The sequence below is a fragment of the Cydia splendana genome, chromosome 27 (genome assembly GCF_910591565.1).
Source record: "Cydia splendana chromosome 27, ilCydSple1.2, whole genome shotgun sequence".
In the NCBI taxonomy this organism is placed as follows: Eukaryota; Metazoa; Arthropoda; class Insecta; order Lepidoptera; family Tortricidae; genus Cydia; species Cydia splendana.
The window spans coordinates 808,943-832,699 of record NC_085986.1 but is presented as its reverse complement, the minus strand read 5'-3'; the positions used below and the strand labels follow the sequence as shown (position 1 = coordinate 832,699).

Sequence of the window (23,757 nt, the reverse complement as noted above, 5' to 3'; positions counted from 1 at the left end):
ATTTTTAAGCATGTTATATATCACACATCGGTAACTCATGGCATTTAGGTAGCACTTAAAAGATTAGTGATGAGCACACATCGGTAACTCATGGCACTTGACAATTTCTAACAGACCAGTGATGTGACAATGTTCTTCCTATACGAGTCGAGAAAAAGAAACCACTAATAAAAGGAATTAATTAAACTAATCTTTTAAATGCTACCTAAATGCCACGAGTTACTAATGTGTATATATATCCAGTTATTGTGAAGGTCTTTACTATCTATCGGCTGATAAAAATGTTTTGTTTTGATACTATCAAGCAACTGCAATATGATACTGATATTAAATAACAAAGTTATTTCACTGATTCATCGTTATCTACGGCTTTACAAATAATAATAACGCGTCCCCAGTCTACTACTGGCATAGTACGGGGAATCCCTAGCCACAAACACACATATACTGTTAAAATAGACACAAATATGTATAAGAAGCTACTCACACATTGTAAACAAAATTCCTTTTCGTCCCATTTTCACCAAAAAAACTACTCTGAACTATGCAGTTTAGTAATCCATATAAAACTACACTCACAATTAATGATTTTGTAAGCATTTCGTGCACTTAAACTATGTTATTGCTCATTTATTAAAGATAAAGAGTCGCAAAATACACCGCTCAATGCCTTTTGCGAATAACTGGAAGATGTCATTGTCATCGTGACATTGACAGGTAATGTCAAGGGAACGTTCGGAAATTGATTAATAAAATAGTCAGTAACTATGATTGACTATGATAATGATCCGTACCTTTTTTAATTAATTACTAGAGTTCTGTCGGAGTGTTTTTATGTAACTGAAGAGGTAATTATAATTTGAAAATGTAGTTAAAACAGAAAATATACTTGAATCCAGGAAACTCTTCTACATTTGTTTTGTATTAGATTTTATGCTTGATCTTTGTTATGTACATTGTACAGTAATTTGAGACCAGTAGGCATATGTATAGTAACAAAACTGATCGTCGAACAAAGAACAATAGGTTAGTATCAAGGTAACAATAAAATAATGCACAAAAATTATTGATTTTCACTTATCGAACTTGCGCAAAGTTCTTTCACTTGTCAATTTTCTAGATTTGTATCGAAAATACCATCAACGAGAACAAATACATCACGATATGCGGTCCAAGCCTAACTAAAATTTCATAAAAGTCAGAGTTTCGTTTTGATAGTAGGGCAACACTGTGGATCCTTTGTGCAATTCGGAACAAAATTTCAAAAAAGCATTTGTACATTGAAAACATGCTAACAGTAAATAGATTGAAAATGGCGTCGTTTTGCCGATCAAATAAAATATTTTAATCTTTTCATCAAAAAATTCTTCTGATCATATGTTTTCGACTATTTCTCTCTCAATTAAGTTTTATATTATTCGGAACATAACATTTAAACGGCAGTCAGTGTTTAAGTGGCTTAATTCAGTTGTAAATTGTAAAAAGTAGTGGAAAAATGTGTTGTATTTTATGTTGAGTGTTTTAAATCACGTTTACATGAATTTATCTTGGATCTCGAGGGCGAGATGTTATCGACGGTGGAGGAGAGCCGGGGCTACGACTTCCAGGACCCGGAGAACGCCAAGAAATGGCGCGGGCTCTTCGTTGGCTCACTCCGAAAGGTTTGTATACAAAAACATTCATTGATAAAAGTTAGTTTTTGTTACGAAATAGTCGGAAAAACTCCTAGAAATGTATTAAAGAACCATTTTTATTTAATTGTGAGGGTTTTAAAATAATTTCTTCATTGGTTTAAGCGTTTATTTAAGTACCAGATGTTGTATTTCGTTTATATATTTTTGAAGGTCTGTCTCATTCGTAATTCAAGGGTAGGTGTTCAGAGCATTTAAATTTCTTCCGAATCCAGTATGCAATCAAAAAGTGTCTTAAAATGGCTAATTTTTATATAAATTATAGTTAATTGGTTCAAAACAATCATACAAAGTTTGGGGTCAATTTGTACACAATATTTCAAAACCAGCCAAGTGCGAGTCGGACTCGCGCACGAAAGGTTCCGTACCATCACGCAAAAATCGGCAAATAAATCACGTTTGTTGTATGGGAGCCCCACTTAAATATTTATTTTATTCTGTTTTTAGTATTTGTCTATCTCAATAAAATACTAAACAAGAGTGACCAAGTAGTTGAAAACTTATTGAAACAAAGACAAATTGATGTTTCTCTTATGACTCACTAATGGAGACCCCAGCCTAAAAAAGTGAGCTATCCAGAGTGTTAGCTCATTAACTTGAAGATGCCAGTTCAATTCCAGTGGAGCAGAGGCATATTTTAAAGATTTGGCGGCCCTGGGCCACAGATAGATTCCCCGCCCCATTAAGTGATGATAATGTAGCTCATACAAGGAAAAAAAACCTGTTTTGCCACCCTCTGCAGCCTGCCACCCCAGGCCATGGCCCCCTTGGCCCTAGGGTAAATATGCCCCTGCAGTGGAGGGCTTCGTCATTTTTTCTTTAGTATATGACACTCATTTGAGTTTAATTTGGAAATTTTATGACATATTGGAAATTCTCCAATGAATAAATGGGCTGTTCCATTGAATATGTTGTTTAAAGTCTATTTCAATAGAACTTGCTAACTATGTAAACAAACAACTTAACTTTGTTGTATCACTGTTTCTCTTTGAATTTTCACACAACCTCATCAAATACCATTGAAACCATACACATATACACTATTGAAACGGTCCGTTCCGTAAAATACACAAATATATAACTGTATCTTGGATATTTCTTTAAAAGTTTAAAATGGGTTCATAAGTTAGGTTATTAGGACCTGTTGGAATGACGGTTTTGTTTCTTTTAAATTCTACAATTGTCTATGATGGGTAGTGTTGTGACTAAAGTTTGTGATATAAACCCGCTACACACTACCCAACCCACGCTCTGTACCTACCGCCGCGGTTATAAAATACATCAATACATCATTCTTAAGTACTAAGTTGTCTTCTGATTGTGATTAAACAAATTAAAAATAAGTAACTACTTGTTTTTTACTTTTGGTATTTTATTATTCAATATGGTTTGACATTAGTAAAGTAGTAAGTAGGAGTCTTGACCATCACTAGTAAATTCATCATTCAGAGACAATTTCAATATGGCGGTTTGTTTACATAGTTAGCAAGTTCTATTGAAATAGACTTTACATGATTATATACCAAATTAACCATGTGTAACAAAATGCCTAAAATTTAAAATGACTAATCTTTTTCTTGGAACACATCATTTCACAACATGATGAATCAATTCATAGGCTGACCTAACTGGTGACCGAAGGGCTTGCGGCTACCTCGCACAATGTATCAGCATTGCGATACAGCGAGGAAATGCTGCCAGCATCCTTGGTACAATGCCTCAAAGGCCTGTTTTAGGTTTAAGCTAGTTATTAATTTCGTTTAGTAGTACCACTATATATATCTTGTATGTAAATAAATGACTTTTTATTCATAGTTACACATAGGTCTTAAGTAAAACATAGGTACACATAGGTATTACTTAGGTAAAACAGGTACACATAGGTCTTACTTAGGTACATAGGTACACATAGGTCTTAGGTAAAACATAGGTACACATAGGTCTTACTTAGGTAAAAAAGGTACACATAAGTCTTACTTGGGTAAAACATAGGTACACATAGGTCTTAGGTAAAACATAGGTACACATAGGTCTTACTTTGGTAAAAAAGGTACACATAAGTCTTACTTGGGTAAAACATAGGTACACATAGGTCTTAGGTAAAACATAGGTACACATAGGTCTTAGGTAAAACATAGGTACACATAGGTCTTACTTAGGTAAAAAAGGTACACATAAGTCTTACTTGGGTAAAACATAGGTACACAAAGGTCTTAGGTATATAGGTACATTTGAATTCGTTATGTTTAGCCGGTTGCCATAGGCGACGACGAGCGTTTGTATTGTAAGTATTTGTGTTGTCTGACTCGTGCGCGTATCGCGTGTGTATCGATACAAACGCGCGCCATCAAAATACCGCGCTGTGCATAGTTTATACCTTTGGCGTTGTGCACAAATCACGCGAGGTGTTTTCGGCTACTTTTTGATCCCCCCTCCCCCTGGTGATATTTGGTGAGGTTTTTCGCTACCCCCATTCCCCCCGCACAACCTCACGTGTATTTTTTTGAATCTTTTTCATTCGACCTAATTTTAAGAAAAATTGTATTGTTTATAGAAAATCTTGTTTATTTTTCTATTTTCGTTAAATAGACTCGCTATTTTGAAGTGCAGAGTGAAGATTTATGTTTAACGAAACCGAGTAAAAGTATCTACTCATGTGGTAGGTGTTTTTTTCATAGTTTCGTTCACTGTAGAAAAATACACGTGAGGTTTCCTTATACCCCCCCTCCCCCAACGTGATCTATCGTGATTTTTTCGTTACTGTTTATTCAATATAACGCACGCACCTGCTTGATGCACGCATTCTTGCTCAAATACTAAACGTTTCGTTTTTTTTTATAATAATAATAATAACTCAGCCTTTATACGTCCCACTGCTGGGCACAGGCCTCCTGCCTCCTCTCATGCGTGAGAGGGCTTAAATAAAAACCGGGCAAGTGCGAGTCAGTCGGACTCGCGCACGAAGGGTTCCGTACCATAATGCAAAAAAAAACGAAAAAAAAAAGCAAAAAAAAAACGGTCACCCATCCAAGTACTGACCACTCCCGACGTTGCTTAACTTTGGTGAAAAATCACGTTTGTTGTATGGGAGCCCCATTTAAATATTTATTTAATTCTGTTTTTAGTATTTGTTGTTATAGCGGCAACAGAAATACATCATCTGTGAAAATTTCAACTGTCTAGCTATCACGGTTCGTGAGATACAGCCTGGTGACAGACAGACGGACGGACGGACGGACGGACAGCGAAGTCTTAGTAATAGGGTCCCGTTTTACCCTTTGGGTACGGAACCCTAAAAAAGGATAAAAATTAATAAAAAAAAACAACGGGTTGCACTCCGGGAGTGCCGACAGAAGTGAAAACTCAATGACTAGTCCAAAATGACTGCAGCACAATGTATAATTGACCCATCCTCCTTTCTATTGAAAAACTTTAGTTCCGAAATTGCTGGCCAGTGAGCTTAAAATTGTAGCGTTAATTGTTTAAAATTCGAATATAAATTGTAAAGTTACCTTGCAGACATCGCATCTAAATATATTTGGTCATGATATTTTGAGTTTTATTCACCAGTACTAGAGTTCACTTTTATTAGCGATTTCATCAAGATGTAGCTTTATTGAATTATATTGGAGTGATATAAAGTTATGTAACTGTGAGATCCTCATATTTCAGCCCGTACGAGATTAGAACATTGAGCTTTATTGCTTAATATAAAAGTCCAGTTTTAAATAATTGACCTGATTATGATATGTTATGACTAAAGTTCTTTGGTAAATAACATTGTCCGTGACACATGACGTCAGAGTTACGTTACGCGTTCTGAATCGAGTTTATCATTTTTTCCCCACCTCAAAAAGTGCTCAGCGCCACTAAAGAAGTTTTCACTTCAAAAATTAACATTTGACGTTTTTTAAGTACCTAATCTTGACATCCGCATCCGCGGATGTGAGCCTTTAAATATCCGCATGCGCATTCGCATCCGCGGATGTCAAAAATCTGCATCTGCAACATCCCTGGTTTATAACTTTTTAGGTTTAATAGTTTTTACTATAAGGACGGACAGAAGACGCCCGGACGGCTGGAGGGACGGAAAACCACGACCCAGATGGTCGGACGACATTAGAAAGACGGCAGGGCCGATCTGGCATAGAACCGCCGTATACAGAACAACATGGAAATCCATGAAAGAGGCATATGTTCAGCAGTGGACGCAAATATGCTGAGAAGAAGAGAGAAGAGAGAGACTGGAAGTGGGTGTAGGGTGGTAAATTTTGTCTGTTTTGTTTATTGTGCGCATTTGTCCTCAGGTGCTGGAACAGGTGCACCCGTCGCTGACCGCGGAGGAGAGTGCCCTGGAGTTTGTCGAGTCCCTCTGTCTGCGTCTCCTCGCTACGCTCTGCGCCCACCCTTCACCACTCTGCGTACAGGTAAGCATAAGGGCTGATTTAGACGGCGCGCGAACTCGTATGCGATTTTAGTTACATTGAGGACTATTGGTTACATCCAATTCAGCCGACTAATCATACCACAATGTAATGCAACTCGCATGCGAGTTCTCGCACCGTCTAAATGAGCCTTAAGGCAGTTTGGCGCGACTTTACACTCTTGTATAGTGATGAAAAAATATTACTCTCATAGTTGTAATATCAGCTATTGCCCCCTGCTATGCCTAGATGCCCTAGATGGATTAATTAACATATTTTTGAGCATGTATAAATTGCACAATTTATATTTTAAAAAATGCAGAGAGTAATTGTTCGAAAGCTTTCCGTCGGTTGTACAGTCAACTGTAAAAATATGTCCCATAGTTCTTAATTCACTGACATAAGAGTCATGGGACATATTTTTGAGATAATTTGTACACCCAATATGGTAATTTACAGTTGGCTGTACCAGGATCTCGTCATCAAATCTTGACGTGTACAATGGGACCTTTTCAAACAAGAAATTTGTTTTCCAAATTGGTTCATTTGCCTTCGAAAAATCGGAAAACTTACATAAAATAAAGTTCCTGAATGATGATGAATTCAAAACCTCTAGAATTAAATGAAAGAATTTGTAAAAAAAAATTGCTAAACACCTTCTTGAGACAAACAAAGCAACGAACTTTCTTTTGATCAAAACTGAATTCACTCAAGCCCGAATCCAAGTCTTTCCTCTTGGAATAATAGTTTTATCAAAAAAAAATTATAATTGAAAGATTCTTTAGAATTTGTATGTTGATTATTAAGGTACCAATCGGCCACACTGTTAACTGACAGATCGTAAACCTTATTACAAAACATCCACCGGCAGTTAAGAGTGTTTATACAAACCAAAACCATATTGCAGGATGTAGAGGAGCGCGTGGCCCGAACCTTCCCCACTCCAATAGACAAGTGGGCGCTGTGCGACGCCCGCGACGCCGCCGCCAGCGCCACCAAGCGGCGGAAGCTGTTACTACCACAAGACCGCCTGCATCAGATGCTGCAGAAGGTATTTATATAGTAAACTATCATCTACCAGGGACTGTCTCATCTTAAACAGACAGAAAGCATCATACTGTTTTTGTATTACGCTAGTACTGGCACCCAAAAGAACGGGATGAGTATAGTTTTTCTTTCTTCTTATTAACTGACAAATTTGGTTTGCCAGACTATAAATATGATAGATACATATCTGTTCGCCAAAACTAAATAATATTAATAAGTTGTCACAACTGATCTACAAACATATTACTGCGATGTATATTATTACTGATGTATATTACTGATGTATAATACTGATATATATTACTGATGTATATTTATTTATTTCCAGGAGGTGCTAATGTACAAAATCGACACGTCCGTGTCCGTGTTCATGACCGCCATATTGGAATACGTGAGCACGGACATATTGCGGCTGGCGGGGCATTTTGTGAAGAAGATATCAGCCAAGTCCGGCTACGAGACCATCACTAGCGGGGACATCAAGACTGCCATGTGTGCGGATAAGGTATTTATTTAGATTAAAACTCAAGAAAGCACTCGCTACGCTCGGAGTTCTAATATCTGTGCTGTTTTTAAACCATAAAGACGGTCATGTGATATAAGGTAGGAATTTAGACCAAAATTAAAGACACTCGCTACGCTGGGAGTTCAGTAACTAAAAAGTCTGATTCATTATTATATTTTAGCAGTCGGGTTTTTGTTTTTAACCCTTTTCCAGGCCATACCAATCTACAAGGTTTTCCCGAAAAATCTAAATAAATTCCAATTAATCCAGGTTTGATGATTCATTTGAAGACAAGTCAAATTTCCCGAAAGTGCAATCTAATTTGAATCTTAAATCGGAATGCTAAAGTTGAAATTCTAGTGGCGCGTATGTGGTCGATAAATCATACTATGCCTGGCAAACGGTTAAAATAATTCTTAAATTGTACAACTGGACTTAATCGCGTATTTCAGTTTTAAGATTTACTACTGACGTTTTGAGTACGGCGTTGTACCCGTGGTGTAACTAATGATGTGTAAAAGTTTCGAGTACGGCGTTGTACCCGTGGTGGAACTAATGATGTGTAAAAGTTTCGAGTACGGCGTTGTACCCGTGGTGGAACTAATGATGTGTAAAAGTTTCGAGTACGGCGTTGTACCCGTGGTGGAACTAATGATGTGTAAAAGTTTCGAGTACGGCGTTGTACCCGTGGTGGAACTAATGATGTGTAAAAGTTTCGAGTACGGCGTTGTACCCGTGGTGGAACTAATGATGTGTAAGAATCGTGAAAGCTTAAATCAGTGTTTTATAATAGGGTATTTTCCTACTAGTCAAATCAGTTACTTTTTTAGAACTGTCAAAATGATTTGCTAATATGGAATTTATATGAAACATTACATCATGACGTCACGGTCAACTCACCTACTTTTTATATTTCTATCCGATTTATTAAATAGAACTTGTGCTTAAAAATAACTCCTATCTGTGTTTTTCTAATAATTATCTGGTGCTTTATTTCATGCATGATGTAAAATAATTTATTTTAAATACAGTATAATACCCTATAATTCCGCTAGGAGTCCGCTGGATGCCTAGGGGAGGCCTATGTCCAGCAGTGGACGTCCTCTGGCTGACATGATGATGATCCTATAATTGACTTGTCCACAGGTGCTTCTAGACATGTTCTACCAGGAGTCCCTGGCGGCGGTGGTGACCTCGGACCGGCGGGGCCGGCGCGGGTCCCTGTCGTACGCCGAACTCGCGAGAGACCTCCTCACAGATGAGAAACACTTTCTAAGAGACCTGCATCTCATCATAAGGGTGTTTAAGGATGAACTGGAGAAAATATTGGATAAGGACACTAGGGTGAGTCCAAAATATATTTTTTAATATGTCTTCTGGTTTCCGAGTCATCGGTCATACTTTAAACAAAAAATCCGACGAATTGGAACATTCTTTTTTTTTAAGTCCCCTTAAGGCACCTTTATTGTAATCCCTTGAGAAATATATTTCGTACAAGTTTTCCAGCTGAGGCCAGAATAAAAATCAAAACGGTTCAGAAAAAAAGTCCAGTTTCAGTACAGTAAGCTGCTAACAAATTTTAGACTGTATTCGCGCACATATTTATTTAAATGTTGTCAAATATTACTATATTACTAAGACCCAAGGACCCTATTACTAAGACTCCGCTGTCCGTCCGTCCGTCCGTCCGTCCGTCTGTCACCAGGCTGTACCTCACGAACCGTGATAGCTAGACAGTTGAAATTTTCACAGATGATGTATTTCTGTTGCCGCTATAACAACAAATACTAAAAACAGAATAAAATATAGATTTAAGTGGGGCTCCCATACAACAAACGTGACTTTTGACCGAAGTTAAGCAACGTCGGGCGGGGTCAATACTTGGATGGGTGACCGTTTTTTTTTGCCGTTTTTTGCATTATGGTACGGAACCCTTCGTGCGCGAGTCCGACTCGCACTTGCCCGGTTATTTATTTTATTTTATAAGACTGAGTTAGGGCTGATACAGACGGACTGTAACCCGACTGCAACTTGTATGGGAATTGCACGCGTCCAGTCGGCGTGCAGTTCCCATACAAGTTACAGTCGGGTCCGGCCCTCAGTCATTGACAAATACTAGCAAATAACAACTTTTTTTAATTTGTTCCAGACGATCTCTCTAATTTTCGGCAACATTGTGGACATCTACGAGTTAACCGTGACATTATTGGGCAACCTGGAGGACGCCATGGAAATGTCTCAGGACTCACCCACGCCGTACATAGGCAGCTGTTTCGAAGGTAAGATAGACAGACACGGAGATAGATAGGAAGATAAACAAACAAATAAACAGACAGATAGACATCAACATTGGAAAGGTCTCAGGATTCACCCACGCCGTACATAGGCAGCTGTTTCGAAGGTAAGATAGACAGACACAGAGATAGATAAGAAGATAAACAAACAAATAAACAGACAGATAGACATCAACATTGGAAAGGTCTCAGGATTCACCCACGCCGTACATAGGCAGCTGTTTCGAAGGTAAGATAGACAGACACGGAGATAGATAGGAAGATAAACAAACAAATAAACAGACAGATAGACATCAACATTGGAAAGGTCTCAGGATTCACCCACGCCGTACATAGGCAGCTGTTTCGAAGGTAAGATAGACAGACACGGAGATAGATAGGAAGATAAACAAACAAATAAACAGACAGATAGACATCAACATTGGAAAGGTCTCAGGATTCACCCACGCCGTACATAGGCAGCTGTTTCGAAGGTAAGATAGACAGACACAGAGATAGATAGGAAGATAAACAAACAAATAAACAGACAGATAGACATCAACATTGGAAAGGTCTCAGGACTCACACCCACGCCGTACATAGGCAGCTGTTTCGAAGGTAAGATAGACAGACACAGAGATAGATAAGAAGATAAACAAACAAATAAACAGACAGATGGACATCAACATTGGAAAGGTCTCAGGACTCACACCCACGCCGTACATAGGCAGCTGTTTCGAAGGTAAGATAGACAGACACAGAGATAGATAAGAAGATAAACAAACAAATAAACAGACAGATGGACATCAACATTGGAAAGGTCTCAGGACTCACACCCACGCCGTACATAGGCAGCTGTTTCGAAGGTAAGATAGACAGACACAGAGATAGATAAGAAGATAAACAAACAAATAAACAGACAGATAGACATCAACATTGGAAAGGTCTCAGGACTCACACCCACGCCGTACATAGGCAGCTGTTTCGAAGGTAAGATAGACAGACACAGAGATAGATAAGAAGATAAACAAACAAATAAACAGACAGATGGACATCAACATTGGAAAGGTCTCAGGACTCACACCCACGCCGCGCCGTACATAGGCAGCTGTTTCGAAGGTAAGATAGACAGACACAGAGATAGATAAGAAGATAAACAGACAGATGGACATCAACATAGGAAAGGTCTCAGGACTCACACCCACGCCGTACATAGGCAGCTGTTTCGAAGGTAAGATAGACAGACACAGAGATAGATAAGAAGATAAACAAACAAATAAACAGACAGATAGACATCAACATTGGAAAGGTCTCAGGACTCACCCACGCCGTACATAGGCAGCTGTTTCGAAGGTAAGATAGACAGACACAGAGATAGATAAGAAGATAAACAAACAAATAAACAGACAGATAGACATCAACATTGGAAAGGTCTCAGGACTCACCCACGCCGTACATAGGCAGCTGTTTCGAAGGTAAGATAGACAGACACAGAGATAGATAAGAAGATAAACAAACAAATAAACAGACAGATAGACATCAACATTGGAAAGGTCTCAGGACTCACCCACGCCGTACATAGGCAGCTGTTTCGAAGGTAAGATAGACAGACACAGAGATAGATAAGAAGATAAACAAACAAATAAACAGACAGATGGACATCAACATTGGAAAGGTCTCAGGACTCACACCCACGCCGTACATAGGCAGCTGTTTCGAAGGTAAGATAGACAGACACAGAGATAGATAAGAAGATAAACAAACAAATAAACAGACAGATAGACATCAACATTGGAAAGGTCTCAGGACTCACCCACGCCGTACATAGGCAGCTGTTTCGAAGGTAAGATAGACAGACACAGAGATAGATAAGAAGATAAACAAACAAATAAACAGACAGATAGACATCAACATTGGAAAGGTCTCAGGACTCACCCACGCCGTACATAGGCAGCTGTTTCGAAGGTAAGATAGACAGACACAGAGATAGATAAGAAGATAAACAAACAAATAAACAGACAGATAGACATCAACATTGGAAAGGTCTCAGGACTCACCCACGCCGTACATAGGCAGCTGTTTCGAAGGTAAGATAGACAGACACAGAGATAGATAAGAAGATAAACAAACAAATAAACAGACAGATGGACATCAACATTGGAAAGGTCTCAGGACTCACACCCACGCCGTACATAGGCAGCTGTTTCGAAGGTAAGATAGACAGACACAGAGATAGATAAGAAGATAAACAAACAAATAAACAGACAGATGGACATCAACATTGGAAAGGTCTCAGGACTCACACCCACGCCGTACATAGGCAGCTGTTTCGAAGGTAAGATAGACAGACACAGAGATAGATAAGAAGATAAACAAACAAATAAACAGACAGATAGACATCAACATTGGAAAGGTCTCAGGACTCACCCACGCCGTACATAGGCAGCTGTTTCGAAGGTAAGATAGACAGACACAGAGATAGATAAGAAGATAAACAAACAAATAAACAGACAGATAGACATCAACATTGGAAAGGTCTCAGGACTCACACCCACGCCGTACATAGGCAGCTGTTTCGAAGGTAAGATAGACAGACACAGAGATAGATAGGAAGATAAACAAACAAATAAACAGACAGATAGACATCAACATTGGAAAGGTCTCAGGACTCACACCCACGCCGTACATAGGCAGCTGTTTCGAAGGTAAGATAGACAGACACAGAGATAGATAGGAAGATAAACAAACAAATAAACAGACAGATAGACATCAACATTGGAAAGGTCTCAGGACTCACACCCACGCCGTACATAGGCAGCTGTTTCGAAGGTAAGATAGACAGACACAGAGATAGATAGGAAGATAAACAAACAAATAAACAGACAGATAGACATCAACATTGGAAAGGTCTCAGGATTCACCCACGCCGTACATAGGCAGCTGTTTCAAAGGTAAGATAGACAGACACAGAGATAGATAGGAAGATAAACAAACAAGTAAACAGACAGATAGACATCAACATTGGAAAGGTCTCAGGACTCACACCCACGCCGTACATAGGCAGCTGTTTCGAAGGTAAGATAGACAGACACAGAGATAGATAGGAAGATAAACAAACAAATAAACAGACAGATAGACATCAACATTGGAAAGGTCTCAGGACTCACACCCACGCCGTACATAGGCAGCTGTTTCGAAGGTAAGATAGACAGACACAGAGATAGATAGGAAGATAAACAAACAAATAAACAGACAGATAGACATCAACATTGGAAAGGTCTCAGGACTCACACCCACGCCGTACATAGGCAGCTGTTTCGAAGGTAAGATAGACAGACACAGAGATAGATAAGAAGATAAACAAACAAATAAACAGACAGATAGACATCAACATTGGAAAGGTCTCAGGACTCACCCACGCCGTACATAGGCAGCTGTTTCGAAGGTAAGATAGACAGACACAGAGATAGATAAGAAGATAAACAAACAAATAAACAGACAGATAGACATCAACATTGGAAAGGTCTCAGGACTCACCCACGCCGTACATAGGCAGCTGTTTCGAAGGTAAGATAGACAGACACAGAGATAGATAAGAAGATAAACAAACAAATAAACAGACAGATAGACATCAACATTGGAAAGGTCTCAGGACTCACACCCACGCCGTACATAGGCAGCTGTTTTGAATACAGAAAGACACACAATGTACAGTCAGAGTCATAGACGTTGCCGAAGGGACTAAAATCTGCGTTAATATTTTGTATTTTGGTATGGATCTGTAATTTGGACCTAAGTGTATTTGTTTACACATTTTTGACTGCGTCGACCAGGAAGATTAGAGCCCGTTTGACGTAAGAAACAATTTCATGACAATAGTACATAAGGTTGTAAATCAAAATGTAACCATTCTGTAACCAAAAGTTTTGTTTAACATGTAACCTGAAATTAGAATATCCATATTTATTTATTTTTTACTTGTTTACAGAATTAGCTGAAGTGGAGGAGTTCAGAGCATACGTAAGATACGCGAATATCGTTACGAGAAAAGAATCGAGGGACGCGCTACAGAATATCGTCGCTGAGCCCGCTGTAAGTGATTTTAAGTAAATTATACGCGGTCACTCAAAAGGGGAATGGTCACTCACAAGAGGGTCAGGGTTACTCTCAAGTTTGCGACGGTCACTCACAGGTGAGAATTAGCCGAGCGGAGGCGTTCAGAGCTTATGTAAGATACGCCAACATCGTCACAAGAAAGGAATCGAGGGACGCGCTACAGAATATCGTCGCAGAGCCCGCTGTAAGTGATTTTAAATAATTTATACAAGGTCACTCACACGTCGGGCACGGTCACTCACACAATGGGCGCGGTCACTCACACGATGGCCAGGGTTGCTCACAAGTTTGTGCCGGTCACTCACAGGTGAGAATTGCCGAGGTGGAGGCGTTCAGAGCTTACGTAAGATACGCCAACATCACAAGAAAGGAATCGATGGACGAGGAATAGTTATTTGTACAACAAGAGATCAAAGTTTGATATTTCTTCGAGTGCTTATTTTGAGTCCCGTGCAAGCGAAAGATTCTATAATAGATTCACGAGCGTAGCGAGTGAATCTAATTTAGAATCTTGAGCGTAGTAAGGGATTCAAAAGCGCACGAGATGTAAATAACTTTGATCTCGTGTAGTACACAAAATTTTTCACCCTAAGCAGTGAGAACATACCTGAGGGACAGAGATAATAGAACCCAAGTATATCGAACTTGTATTAGACCCCGCATGTTGAAATGACCATAAAGGTCACTTGAATGTCATTTTGTCTCACTCAGTGAGCAAAATGCGATTTTGCTCACTGAGTGACCCACAATCAGTGAGCAAAATGCGATTTTGCTCACTGAGTGAGACAAAATGACTCAGTGAGCAAAATAGCATTTTGCTCACTGTTTTTAAGAAGCAAAGTACCCTTGTTCGAGCTGCTGAGGTGAAAAATTTGTTGTATCTTTCCCAATTACAATTAAGAGTGACCTTGAGGTTTAAAAGCCGTGTTAATTCTTTTTACGCCTTTTATTCTCCCATAAATTATGATTATTATTTTTAAATGTATTGCTAATAAACAAAAAAACACTTTCTAACTACATATTACAAAACTTCACCAAACTGCGAAACAGTTTGTTGGCGTATGAAATACACCCATTCATACCTAAATATTTATACCTACATGCTTAATACTATACTAATCAATGTGTTTTATCCTTTTTTTTCCAGTTCTCGGAACGCCTCGACACCGCCGGCCACGGGTTCCGGCTCGCCGTCAAGTACTACCTCCCGAAACTATTACTGGCCCCAGTTGCCCATGTCTTCCTGTACCATAGTTACGTACTGGCGATGTTGCAAGTGGCGCCCGCTACTGACGATCGGGAGAGCTTTAAACAGGTGAGGGTCACTCATTAACACGATCGGTCACTCACTCGGCTTGCCTGACACTCACGCGTGACTGATGTGTTAAACATGGTCACTCACGCGTGTAACCCGGTCACTCACGAATAATCACTCAAAACTATAAACACGATAGCAGGTAATATGTGTAATTTTACCTTTAACACTTATTTCGTTTAAAATGTAGTATTTTCTTTTGAATAGTTTTGTAAAAAAATATCATATTGAAATAATTTGGCTCATTAAAAATCTTATTATATGTTTTATTTTTCAGGTTGAATGCAACCTCCATCCTATAAAAAAGTTACTCATGAAAGCATTAGGAAACGGACCCAAAATGTAAGTAGTCCCAGGAATAATTATACTTTAGTAAGATGTTTTTGATGTAAAATGTTAGGTGTACTTTCGTTTGGGCCAAATACCTTTCGCCAAATTTCACTTCCCAACAAACTTATCGCAATAGTTTCATTTCCCAAAGGAACCTTTAGCAAAGTTACACTTCGCATATAATTTATTTGGTCAAATTATCACTTGGCATGATTTTACTTTGTCAAATGTTGTTAGGACAAAAAAATATTTGGCTAACGTTTTTTACTGGCTAATATTATATTCCAAAAAAGCCGTTAAGTGGGTTAGGTTAGGTTTGAACTGCGATCCTCACAGAACCGAACAAAAGTGGGTTAGGTTAGGTTAGAACTGCGAGCCTTACAGAAACGAAATGCTACTAAAAAGTGGGTGGTTTTACCTCCTTTTCTACATAGTGCACCATCTACAATAATCTTTCACCGGCCCCCATAGAAATCGCGATTAAGTATTTCAAATAAAAGCAAAAATAAAAATATCTATTGGTATGTAAATTGTATGCCATGCAATATGCTGTACTTACATGGTACATTTGACTAAAAATTTTTTGGTAAAATGAAACTTGTCCAAGTAATTATTTGCTAAACAATAGCTTGCCAAAAAATACTATTGCTAACTGAAAAATTGCGATAAGTTGTTTTGCCAAACATTTTTTTGGGAAATGATAATTTGGGAAACATAGTTTAGGATGTGAAACTTTGGGAAACGTTTTTGGCCCATTCGTTAGTAAACCAAAATGTTATATATATAGTTGGTCAACCAATTTGTCAGTCAGCAAGAACCAGGAAAACTATACTCATCGTTTTCTTTTGGGTGCTAGTACTAGTGTAAGACAAAGATATGTAGTATGATTCTCTCTGTCTATGATTGAAATGAGACAGTCCTTTGACAAACTATACCTCCCTTTTTTCCTTACAGTGACATGGCGTTACGAATGGCGGCGAGAGCACGGCGACAGTTAGCAATAGAAAAATGTAACGAATTGGCCAGGCTAGTCGACAACTGGGACAAAAGCGAAACGGGGCAGTGTTGCAATGAATTTATCAGAGGTTAGTAAAGGACGTATTACAGCTTTGTTTAGTTTAAGACGAGTTATGGTATGCTATTGTGGGGCAAGTGAATATATTGAGAAAACTGGCTGGTCGATAATAAAGCAGAAGTGAGATGAGATAGTTGCAAGATGTAACTAAAGGCCGTATTATGCTTATGTGCAGTTTTTATCGCTGTATGGGACGCCAATTTGGGGTAAATCAAGTTCTTATGAATTTGGGTACAGTCAGCAGCAGAAGTTGCTAAGCGCGCGGTGTTCAAAATTACCTTGACGCGCTCTTATTCTCTTATCAATAAAGTTGCGTCAAGATAATTTTGAACACCTCGCCCGCTTAGCAACTATTGCTGCTGACTGTATCTATCAACAACGTATGGCACGCTGCTGTGGGGTAAGAGTTTAGAAAACTGTTACAAATCGGACCTTTGATCAGCTAGTCGATAATTGGGACAAGAGCGAAACGGGACAGGGCTGCAATGAATTTATCATAAGGTAAGTTTAGACCAAGGGCCCAAAAGAAGACGTTTGTCTGAGAAGCCTAAGTGAAAGATTTTGTAATATTTTGCATGTTATTAATGAGAGATTGTTTTTTACAGAGGATACGTTATCAAAAATCGGGCCTGGCAAGCGGATAGCGGAAAGAAGAGCGTACCTTTTTGATGGCTTATTACTTCTGTGCAAGCCAATCACTAGTATAGTAAGTATATGTGTTTTCGCCTCCTAATTGGTGAATTTAATTAACTCATTTAAACAGTTTAAGGCACTGAGTTCATACTAATTTCGAAAGAATAATGACTAAAAATATTACAAATATGTTTGCGACTTTTACGCGCACAGTGCTATTAGTTTTTAATTTTTTTCTACTCCCGTACTTTTATTTGTCATTTAAAGGGTCGTGCACACACCTTTAAAACCCTACCTTATAGTTGTCAAGACAAGTCTTTAGTCTATTCCCCAAAAAATAATTTGTGCATACACGCAGTATCTTTTTGGCGATTTTACGATACTTCGTGTAATGACCACTTAAAAAATATTGAATGAAATACAGTGTTGCCAACCGTATTTTAAATGTCACCTCTGATAAATAAGTGAACCATAGACATTTTTTTTAATTCCATTCATTAATTCATTCTTTTCCCGCCCGTACCCTCCATTTTTGCTACTTCTTGAATTAAAAATATTTGTTAAATTTACATTTTTATTTCTAAGTTAGTGCTTGGTCGTAGAAAAAGTATTGTATGCAACGTTGTTTAACTGAGTCAAAAAATACTCGTGGCGTCTTTATTAACAATTTTCGGCTTCGCCTCAAATTGTTACTCACGACACTCGCCTTTTTTGACCTCTCTTAAACAACGGTTGCATAAATAGTACATTGTAGGAGAGGACGGAAAACCGCTAAAAGATGGACGAGTCGTTTGAGACTCAAATAATACGAGTCCATCTTTAGCGTTTCCGGCCGAGGCATTACATAGTACTTTTCACGACTACTGCGTGGAAATAAGAAAACATTTGCATAACTATAAGTACTAGCCCGCGATTTCTCTGGTAACAAATTACTAGCCACTGCCTGTGCTGTCTCTAGAATTTCAGTAGGCGTCAGCGTAAGAATATCATTTTCTTCACTAGAAGAACTCATTTTTATAGCGAGCGTAGATACGTGTTTCTTGTATTTTTTAGTCAAACACAATTTACACTATCCAATTCAGTAAGTATTTTCAGATCCCGCCTTTTTTACTTTTTTTATCACTTTTAAGATGCGTTTTTCTGTTATTTGCTTCAAACCGACTCTAAACTTAGAAGCGTTTTTGCAAAAAAAAACCACAAACAGCTACAAAAGTAAAAAACGCTTTAAGCGTGAACTGAATGGATAATTGTTAAAAAAAATGAACTGAATGGTTTTGTCATTTCTTTTTTTTAAACAAGAAATTGGTCCTATAAATAACCTAATTTTATTTTTGAAGGAAAAATTTGCGCCAAAAAAGACATTTTATTGATTTTATGTTTTATATGATACTCATTGCTGTAGCGAACCGTCACCAATGACAGATGATGATAACAATGAAACATTGTAGTAGTGGTGGTTCAGGTGCTACAGGTATTGCCTACTTTCCAGCTTGGTTTTAGACCAGCTATTGCCACATTTCCGAACAGTGGCGTGAAAATAGTATAAAAGGATAAGAATTAGTTCTGTGTTTCACATAAGATATAAATGCGGGCATTTCCGAAAATGTTAGAGTCGCTCGTGTTCCCCTTAGGTGGGCGTGGCGGCGGCCGGCGCGGCCGGCGCGGGCGGCGTGCAGCAGCTCAAGCTCAAGGAGAAGCTGCACGTGCGGAAACTCGAGCTCGTCGACCGCCCCGATAGTGACGGTAACATATCTACCAATTATACTCTCTTCAGTAGAAATAGGTAGCTAATTCATTCTAAATTAGGTAGTATGGAAGCTCAATATACCATTGGGATTGGGACCAAAGCGAGCTCACTTATTAGAGGTTAGTAACATGTTTACTTATTACGGCTTCGTTTAATTTGAGACACCGTATGGGACGCTATTATGGGGTAAGTTGAAATATTTTAAAATATATCGACTTGAGAAGAGGTGGGCGTGGCGGGGGCTGGCGAAACGGGGCGCTTGCAGCAGCTAAAAGAGAATATGCATGTGCTGGAACTCGAGCTCGTCGACCGGCCTAGTGACGAGAAATATAGAAGAATAGAAAAACACAATATATTGCAAACTAATAACCCTTTTTTCCACAGAAGCGAAGCACTGCGTAGAGCTACTGCCGCGCGCGGGTCCGCCCGTCGTGCTAGCGTGCGCGTCCTGCCAGGAGAAACGGAACTGGATGTGCGACCTCGTCATGCTCAACACCAAACCCATGCTAGACCGCTCTCTAGACAGGTAAATACCATCCATTATCATTCACAGACAACGGTCACTCATAAGATAGACATGGTCACTCGCAAAAAGTCACGGTCACGTATGAGATCGAAACGGTCACTCACAAGTTGGTCACGCTCACTCGTGTCCGCGGTACGGGTCACTCATGATTGAAACACGATCACTGACAGCTCGGACGCGATCACTCACACTCACAAGCCCATAGCGAGTGGTACACTGTCACTCACAAACACTGCGTAGAACTAGTACCGCGCGCGGGTCCGCCCGTCGTGCTAGCAAAGAAGCGCAACTGGATGTGCTCAACACCACGCTCATGCTGGACCGCAGCCTAGTCAGGTGACTACCCGCTTGTCACTCACAAGATAGAGGCGGTCACTCACGGGTGAAGCACCAGTCACTCATTATATATGCCAGGTCAAGTCACGCATCGCAAGTGTATACCACGGTCACTCACAGCTAGGTCGAATAAACGTGGCATGGACATGGCCACTCACAAACCACTCACGGTAACTCACATATAGGGGCACGGCCGCTCATGAATGAGGTGAGGTCGCTCCCAAGTTTACTCACAAATTAGGCGCGGTCACTCACAAGCGGAGTCCGATCGGACAAATTGTATAATGGTACTGCCATTGTAGTATCTGGGATATAAAAATACAGAATTATTTGTTCTTTACTATATAGTTATGCACTATTAATTTCCTTCTATGGAATGCTGTTATGGGGTAATTCGTCTTCTAACCATAACCTTTTTGTTACAGCATACTACTAGACCTAGAAAAACGTCACCCCCTTAAACTACCCCCACCGGAGCTATACAGGTTCGCGGTCCCGGACTCGCCTGACAACATCCGGTTAGAAGAGAGACAGGGGAACGCGCCCGCCCCTTTAATAAAGGTAAGAAATTTTTTATAGATTAAAATAGGCGTGAAATAGAATGTGACTAAGGGCCACTTGCACCAATCACTAACCGGTTAAACCTGGGTCACCACGGTTACCAGTACAATTTGACACTGGGTTAACGGTTTTACCGCTTAACCCCGGGTTAGTATGGTGCAAGTGGGGCTAATGGTGCTCCCACATTGGCTGTTAATCATTGTTATAGAACATCGTGTGACAGGGACAACATAATATAAATAATCAATACCATCATGCTGTCCCTGTCACACGATGTTATATCACTACACCTTATGAAACAAAGTCCCCCGCCGCGTCTGTCTGTTTGTGTGTATGTACAGTCAGCAGCAGAAGTTGCTAAGCGGGCGAGGTGTTCACAATTACCTTGACACGCTCGTATTATCTGAACAATAAAGTCGCGTCAATATCATTTTGAACACCTCGCCCGCTTAGCAACTTCTGCTGCTGACTGTATGTGTCTCAAAAACTACAACGGATTTTCATGCGGTTTTCACCTATCAATAGTGGTTTTTGAGGAAGGTTTAGGCGTATAATTTGTTAAGGTTTTGTGTAACCCGTGCGAAGCCGGGGCGGGTCGCTAGTTTTAAATATTTTAATGTATTATTTTCTTCACAGGGCGCAACTCTACTAAAACTAGTAGAACGGCTAACCTACCACATATACGCGGACCTGAACCTAGTACGAACGTTCCTAACGACGTACAGATCGTTCTGTTCCCCGTCGGAGTTGCTGGGACTGCTGATCGAGAGGTTTCACATACCGGACCCCAGCGAGGTCTACGAGACACACATACCAGGTATGTAACAAATTAAACTAGTAGAACGGCTAACCTACCACATATACGCGGACCTGAACCTAGTACGAACGTTCCTAACGACGTACAGATCGTTCTGTTCCCCGTCGGAGTTTCTAGGACTGCTGATCGAGAGGTTTCACATACCGGACCCCAGCGAGGTCTACGAGACACACATACCAGGTATGTAACAAATTAAACTAGTAGAACGGCTAACCTACCACATATACGCGGACCTGAACCTAGTACGAACGTTCCTAACGACGTACAGATCGTTCTGTTCCCCGTCGGAGTTGCTGGGACTGCTGATCGAGAGGTTTCACATACCGGACCCCAGCGAGGTCTACGAGACACACATACCAGGTATGTAACAAATTAAACTAGTAGAACGGCTAACCTACCACATATACGCGGACCTGAACCTAGTACGAACGTTCCTAACGACGTACAGATCGTTCTGTTCCCCGTCGGAGTTTCTGGGACTGCTGATCGAGAGGTTTCACATACCGGACCCCAGCGAGGTCTACGAGACACACATACCAGGTATGTAACAAATTAAACTAGTAGAACGGCTAACCTACCACATATACGCGGACCTGAACCTAGTACGAACGTTCCTGACGACGTACAGATCGTTCTGTTCCCCGTCGGAGTTGCTGGGACTGCTGATCGAGAGGTTTCACATACCGGACCCCAGCGAGGTCTACGAGACACACATACCAGGTATGTAACAAATTAAACTAGTAGAACGGCTAACCTACCACATATACGCGGACCTGAACCTAGTACGAACGTTCCTGACGACGTACAGATCGTTCTGTTCCCCGTCGGAGTTGCTAGGACTGCTGATCGAGAGGTTTCACATACCGGACCCCAGCGAGGTCTACGAGACACACATACCAGGTATGTAACAAATTAAACTAGTAGAACGGCTAACCTACCACATATACGCGGACCTGAACCTAGTACGAACGTTCCTGACGACGTACAGATCGTTCTGTTCCCCGTCGGAGTTGCTGGGACTCCTGATCGAGAGGTTTCACATACCGGACCCCAGCGAGGTCTACGAGACAGACATACCAGGTATGTAACAAATTAAAGAAAAACATTTGTCCCAGTCCAAAGCGAGTAAGTTTCCCGTCATGGTTGGAAAGGCGCCACGCGTTTATTACGTAAGACGAATTTTGCCAGTTTTTGATCCCCTCTTAAAAAAATATTTTTTTTTTCAAAGAAACCATTTTTATAAACGTTCATTTGTACAACTAGTAGGTATAGTCGCCATCAGATATCGTACCGGCCGAGGTGCTCACAAGTATCTGAACACGCCTATATTGTCAGGGCGTTAGAGTGCGTGTTTAGATACTTTTGAGCACAACGGCCGCTCCGATATATCTGATGGCGCTAAGATCTTCGCGGGACCATTGCGATGGAAATAGAGTGGTGCCACTCGCGAGAATGTTCTCCGTTTACTATGGGAAATATTCTCGAGAGAGAACGTTCTCCATACAAAACGGAGACCGTTCTCGAGAACGGCAGAACTGTAGATAGAAATCGTTTAGTTATACGCATATAAGCGCGTGCTTCGGGTTTTTCAAAGTATAATCTTAAATTCGCACATTTTTGTGATTTTGAAAAATGCTTGATGAGCAATGTGTCGGAAATGCATACTATGATTACTTTCAATCAATTGTAACGTACGGAATTGATATGTGGGGCAAGCAACGGACAGACAAAGGGTGTTTATGATGCAAAAAAGGTAATTAGGATTATGGCTGCGGTGCCCTGGGACTCGCCTGCCCGCAGCCTATTTCGGAAGTTAAGGATCATGACTGATGTAGGTCTGTACATATTTGCAAGAATTAATAGTCGGGTTTTCCGAAAGCAGCATTTAAGAAAAACGCAATGTTAAAGTTAAGGTCGAGGTGATCGTGAAGTATGTACCAGTCAAGTCCGGATACATCCTGAGGGTCGTGAAGTTGGAATCTCGACACAGTGTGAATTTTAATTCTTTTGTGGTGAGCGTTCCGACTGAACATCTAGCGACCTTCACCAAGGAGGAGTTTTGGCCGAAGAGTGTCAAGTTCCGGCGGTTCCGCGGCCGGCTCCCTGACACTGCGGGGTTGCGAACTGCATCGCACCCATAATTGTGTGTTCTTAATTTTAAGATATATGTACTTATGCTAGTTTTTAGGTATTTAACTATGGACCAATAGTTGCCTGAAAATAAATATTTTCATTAATTCATTGATTTCTTCTAAACCTTATGTAACTATAACTATTATATAAAACGGACTTGTATGCACGCACGCTTGCCAGTCGTAAGGATACGGACCCCGAACCAGCACAGGACCATTCAACCGGCCA

The 23,757-nt window shown here is 40.1% G+C and overlaps 2 protein-coding genes across 2 annotated transcripts in view; one reads left to right on the top strand and one right to left on the bottom strand.

The window, feature by feature from the left end:
- LOC134803848 (SID1 transmembrane family member 1-like) overlaps nucleotides 1-677 on the bottom strand; it is a 31,065-nt gene extending 30,388 nt beyond the window's left edge. Inside the window, exon 1 of the mRNA XM_063776676.1 lies at nucleotides 488-677. Coding sequence (XP_063632746.1) covers nucleotides 488-600 — 113 coding nt within the window. The 5' untranslated portion in view covers nucleotides 601-677. The remainder of the gene's footprint in view (nucleotides 1-487) is intronic.
- A 572-nt stretch (nucleotides 678-1,249) lies between these two features.
- Nucleotides 1,250-23,757, top strand: part of LOC134803634 (protein son of sevenless) — a 48,154-nt gene continuing 25,646 nt past the window's right edge. Inside the window, exons 1-15 of the mRNA XM_063776418.1 lie at nucleotides 1,250-1,661; nucleotides 5,999-6,118; nucleotides 7,023-7,166; nucleotides 7,491-7,667; nucleotides 8,814-9,011; nucleotides 9,817-9,946; nucleotides 13,929-14,032; nucleotides 15,204-15,371; nucleotides 15,649-15,713; nucleotides 16,656-16,786; nucleotides 17,382-17,482; nucleotides 19,041-19,152; nucleotides 19,541-19,682; nucleotides 20,444-20,579; nucleotides 21,216-21,396. Of these exons, the coding sequence (XP_063632488.1) occupies nucleotides 1,566-1,661; nucleotides 5,999-6,118; nucleotides 7,023-7,166; nucleotides 7,491-7,667; nucleotides 8,814-9,011; nucleotides 9,817-9,946; nucleotides 13,929-14,032; nucleotides 15,204-15,371; nucleotides 15,649-15,713; nucleotides 16,656-16,786; nucleotides 17,382-17,482; nucleotides 19,041-19,152; nucleotides 19,541-19,682; nucleotides 20,444-20,579; nucleotides 21,216-21,396 (2,005 nt within the window). The 5' untranslated portion in view covers nucleotides 1,250-1,565. The remainder of the gene's footprint in view (nucleotides 1,662-5,998; nucleotides 6,119-7,022; nucleotides 7,167-7,490; nucleotides 7,668-8,813; nucleotides 9,012-9,816; nucleotides 9,947-13,928; nucleotides 14,033-15,203; nucleotides 15,372-15,648; nucleotides 15,714-16,655; nucleotides 16,787-17,381; nucleotides 17,483-19,040; nucleotides 19,153-19,540; nucleotides 19,683-20,443; nucleotides 20,580-21,215; nucleotides 21,397-23,757) is intronic.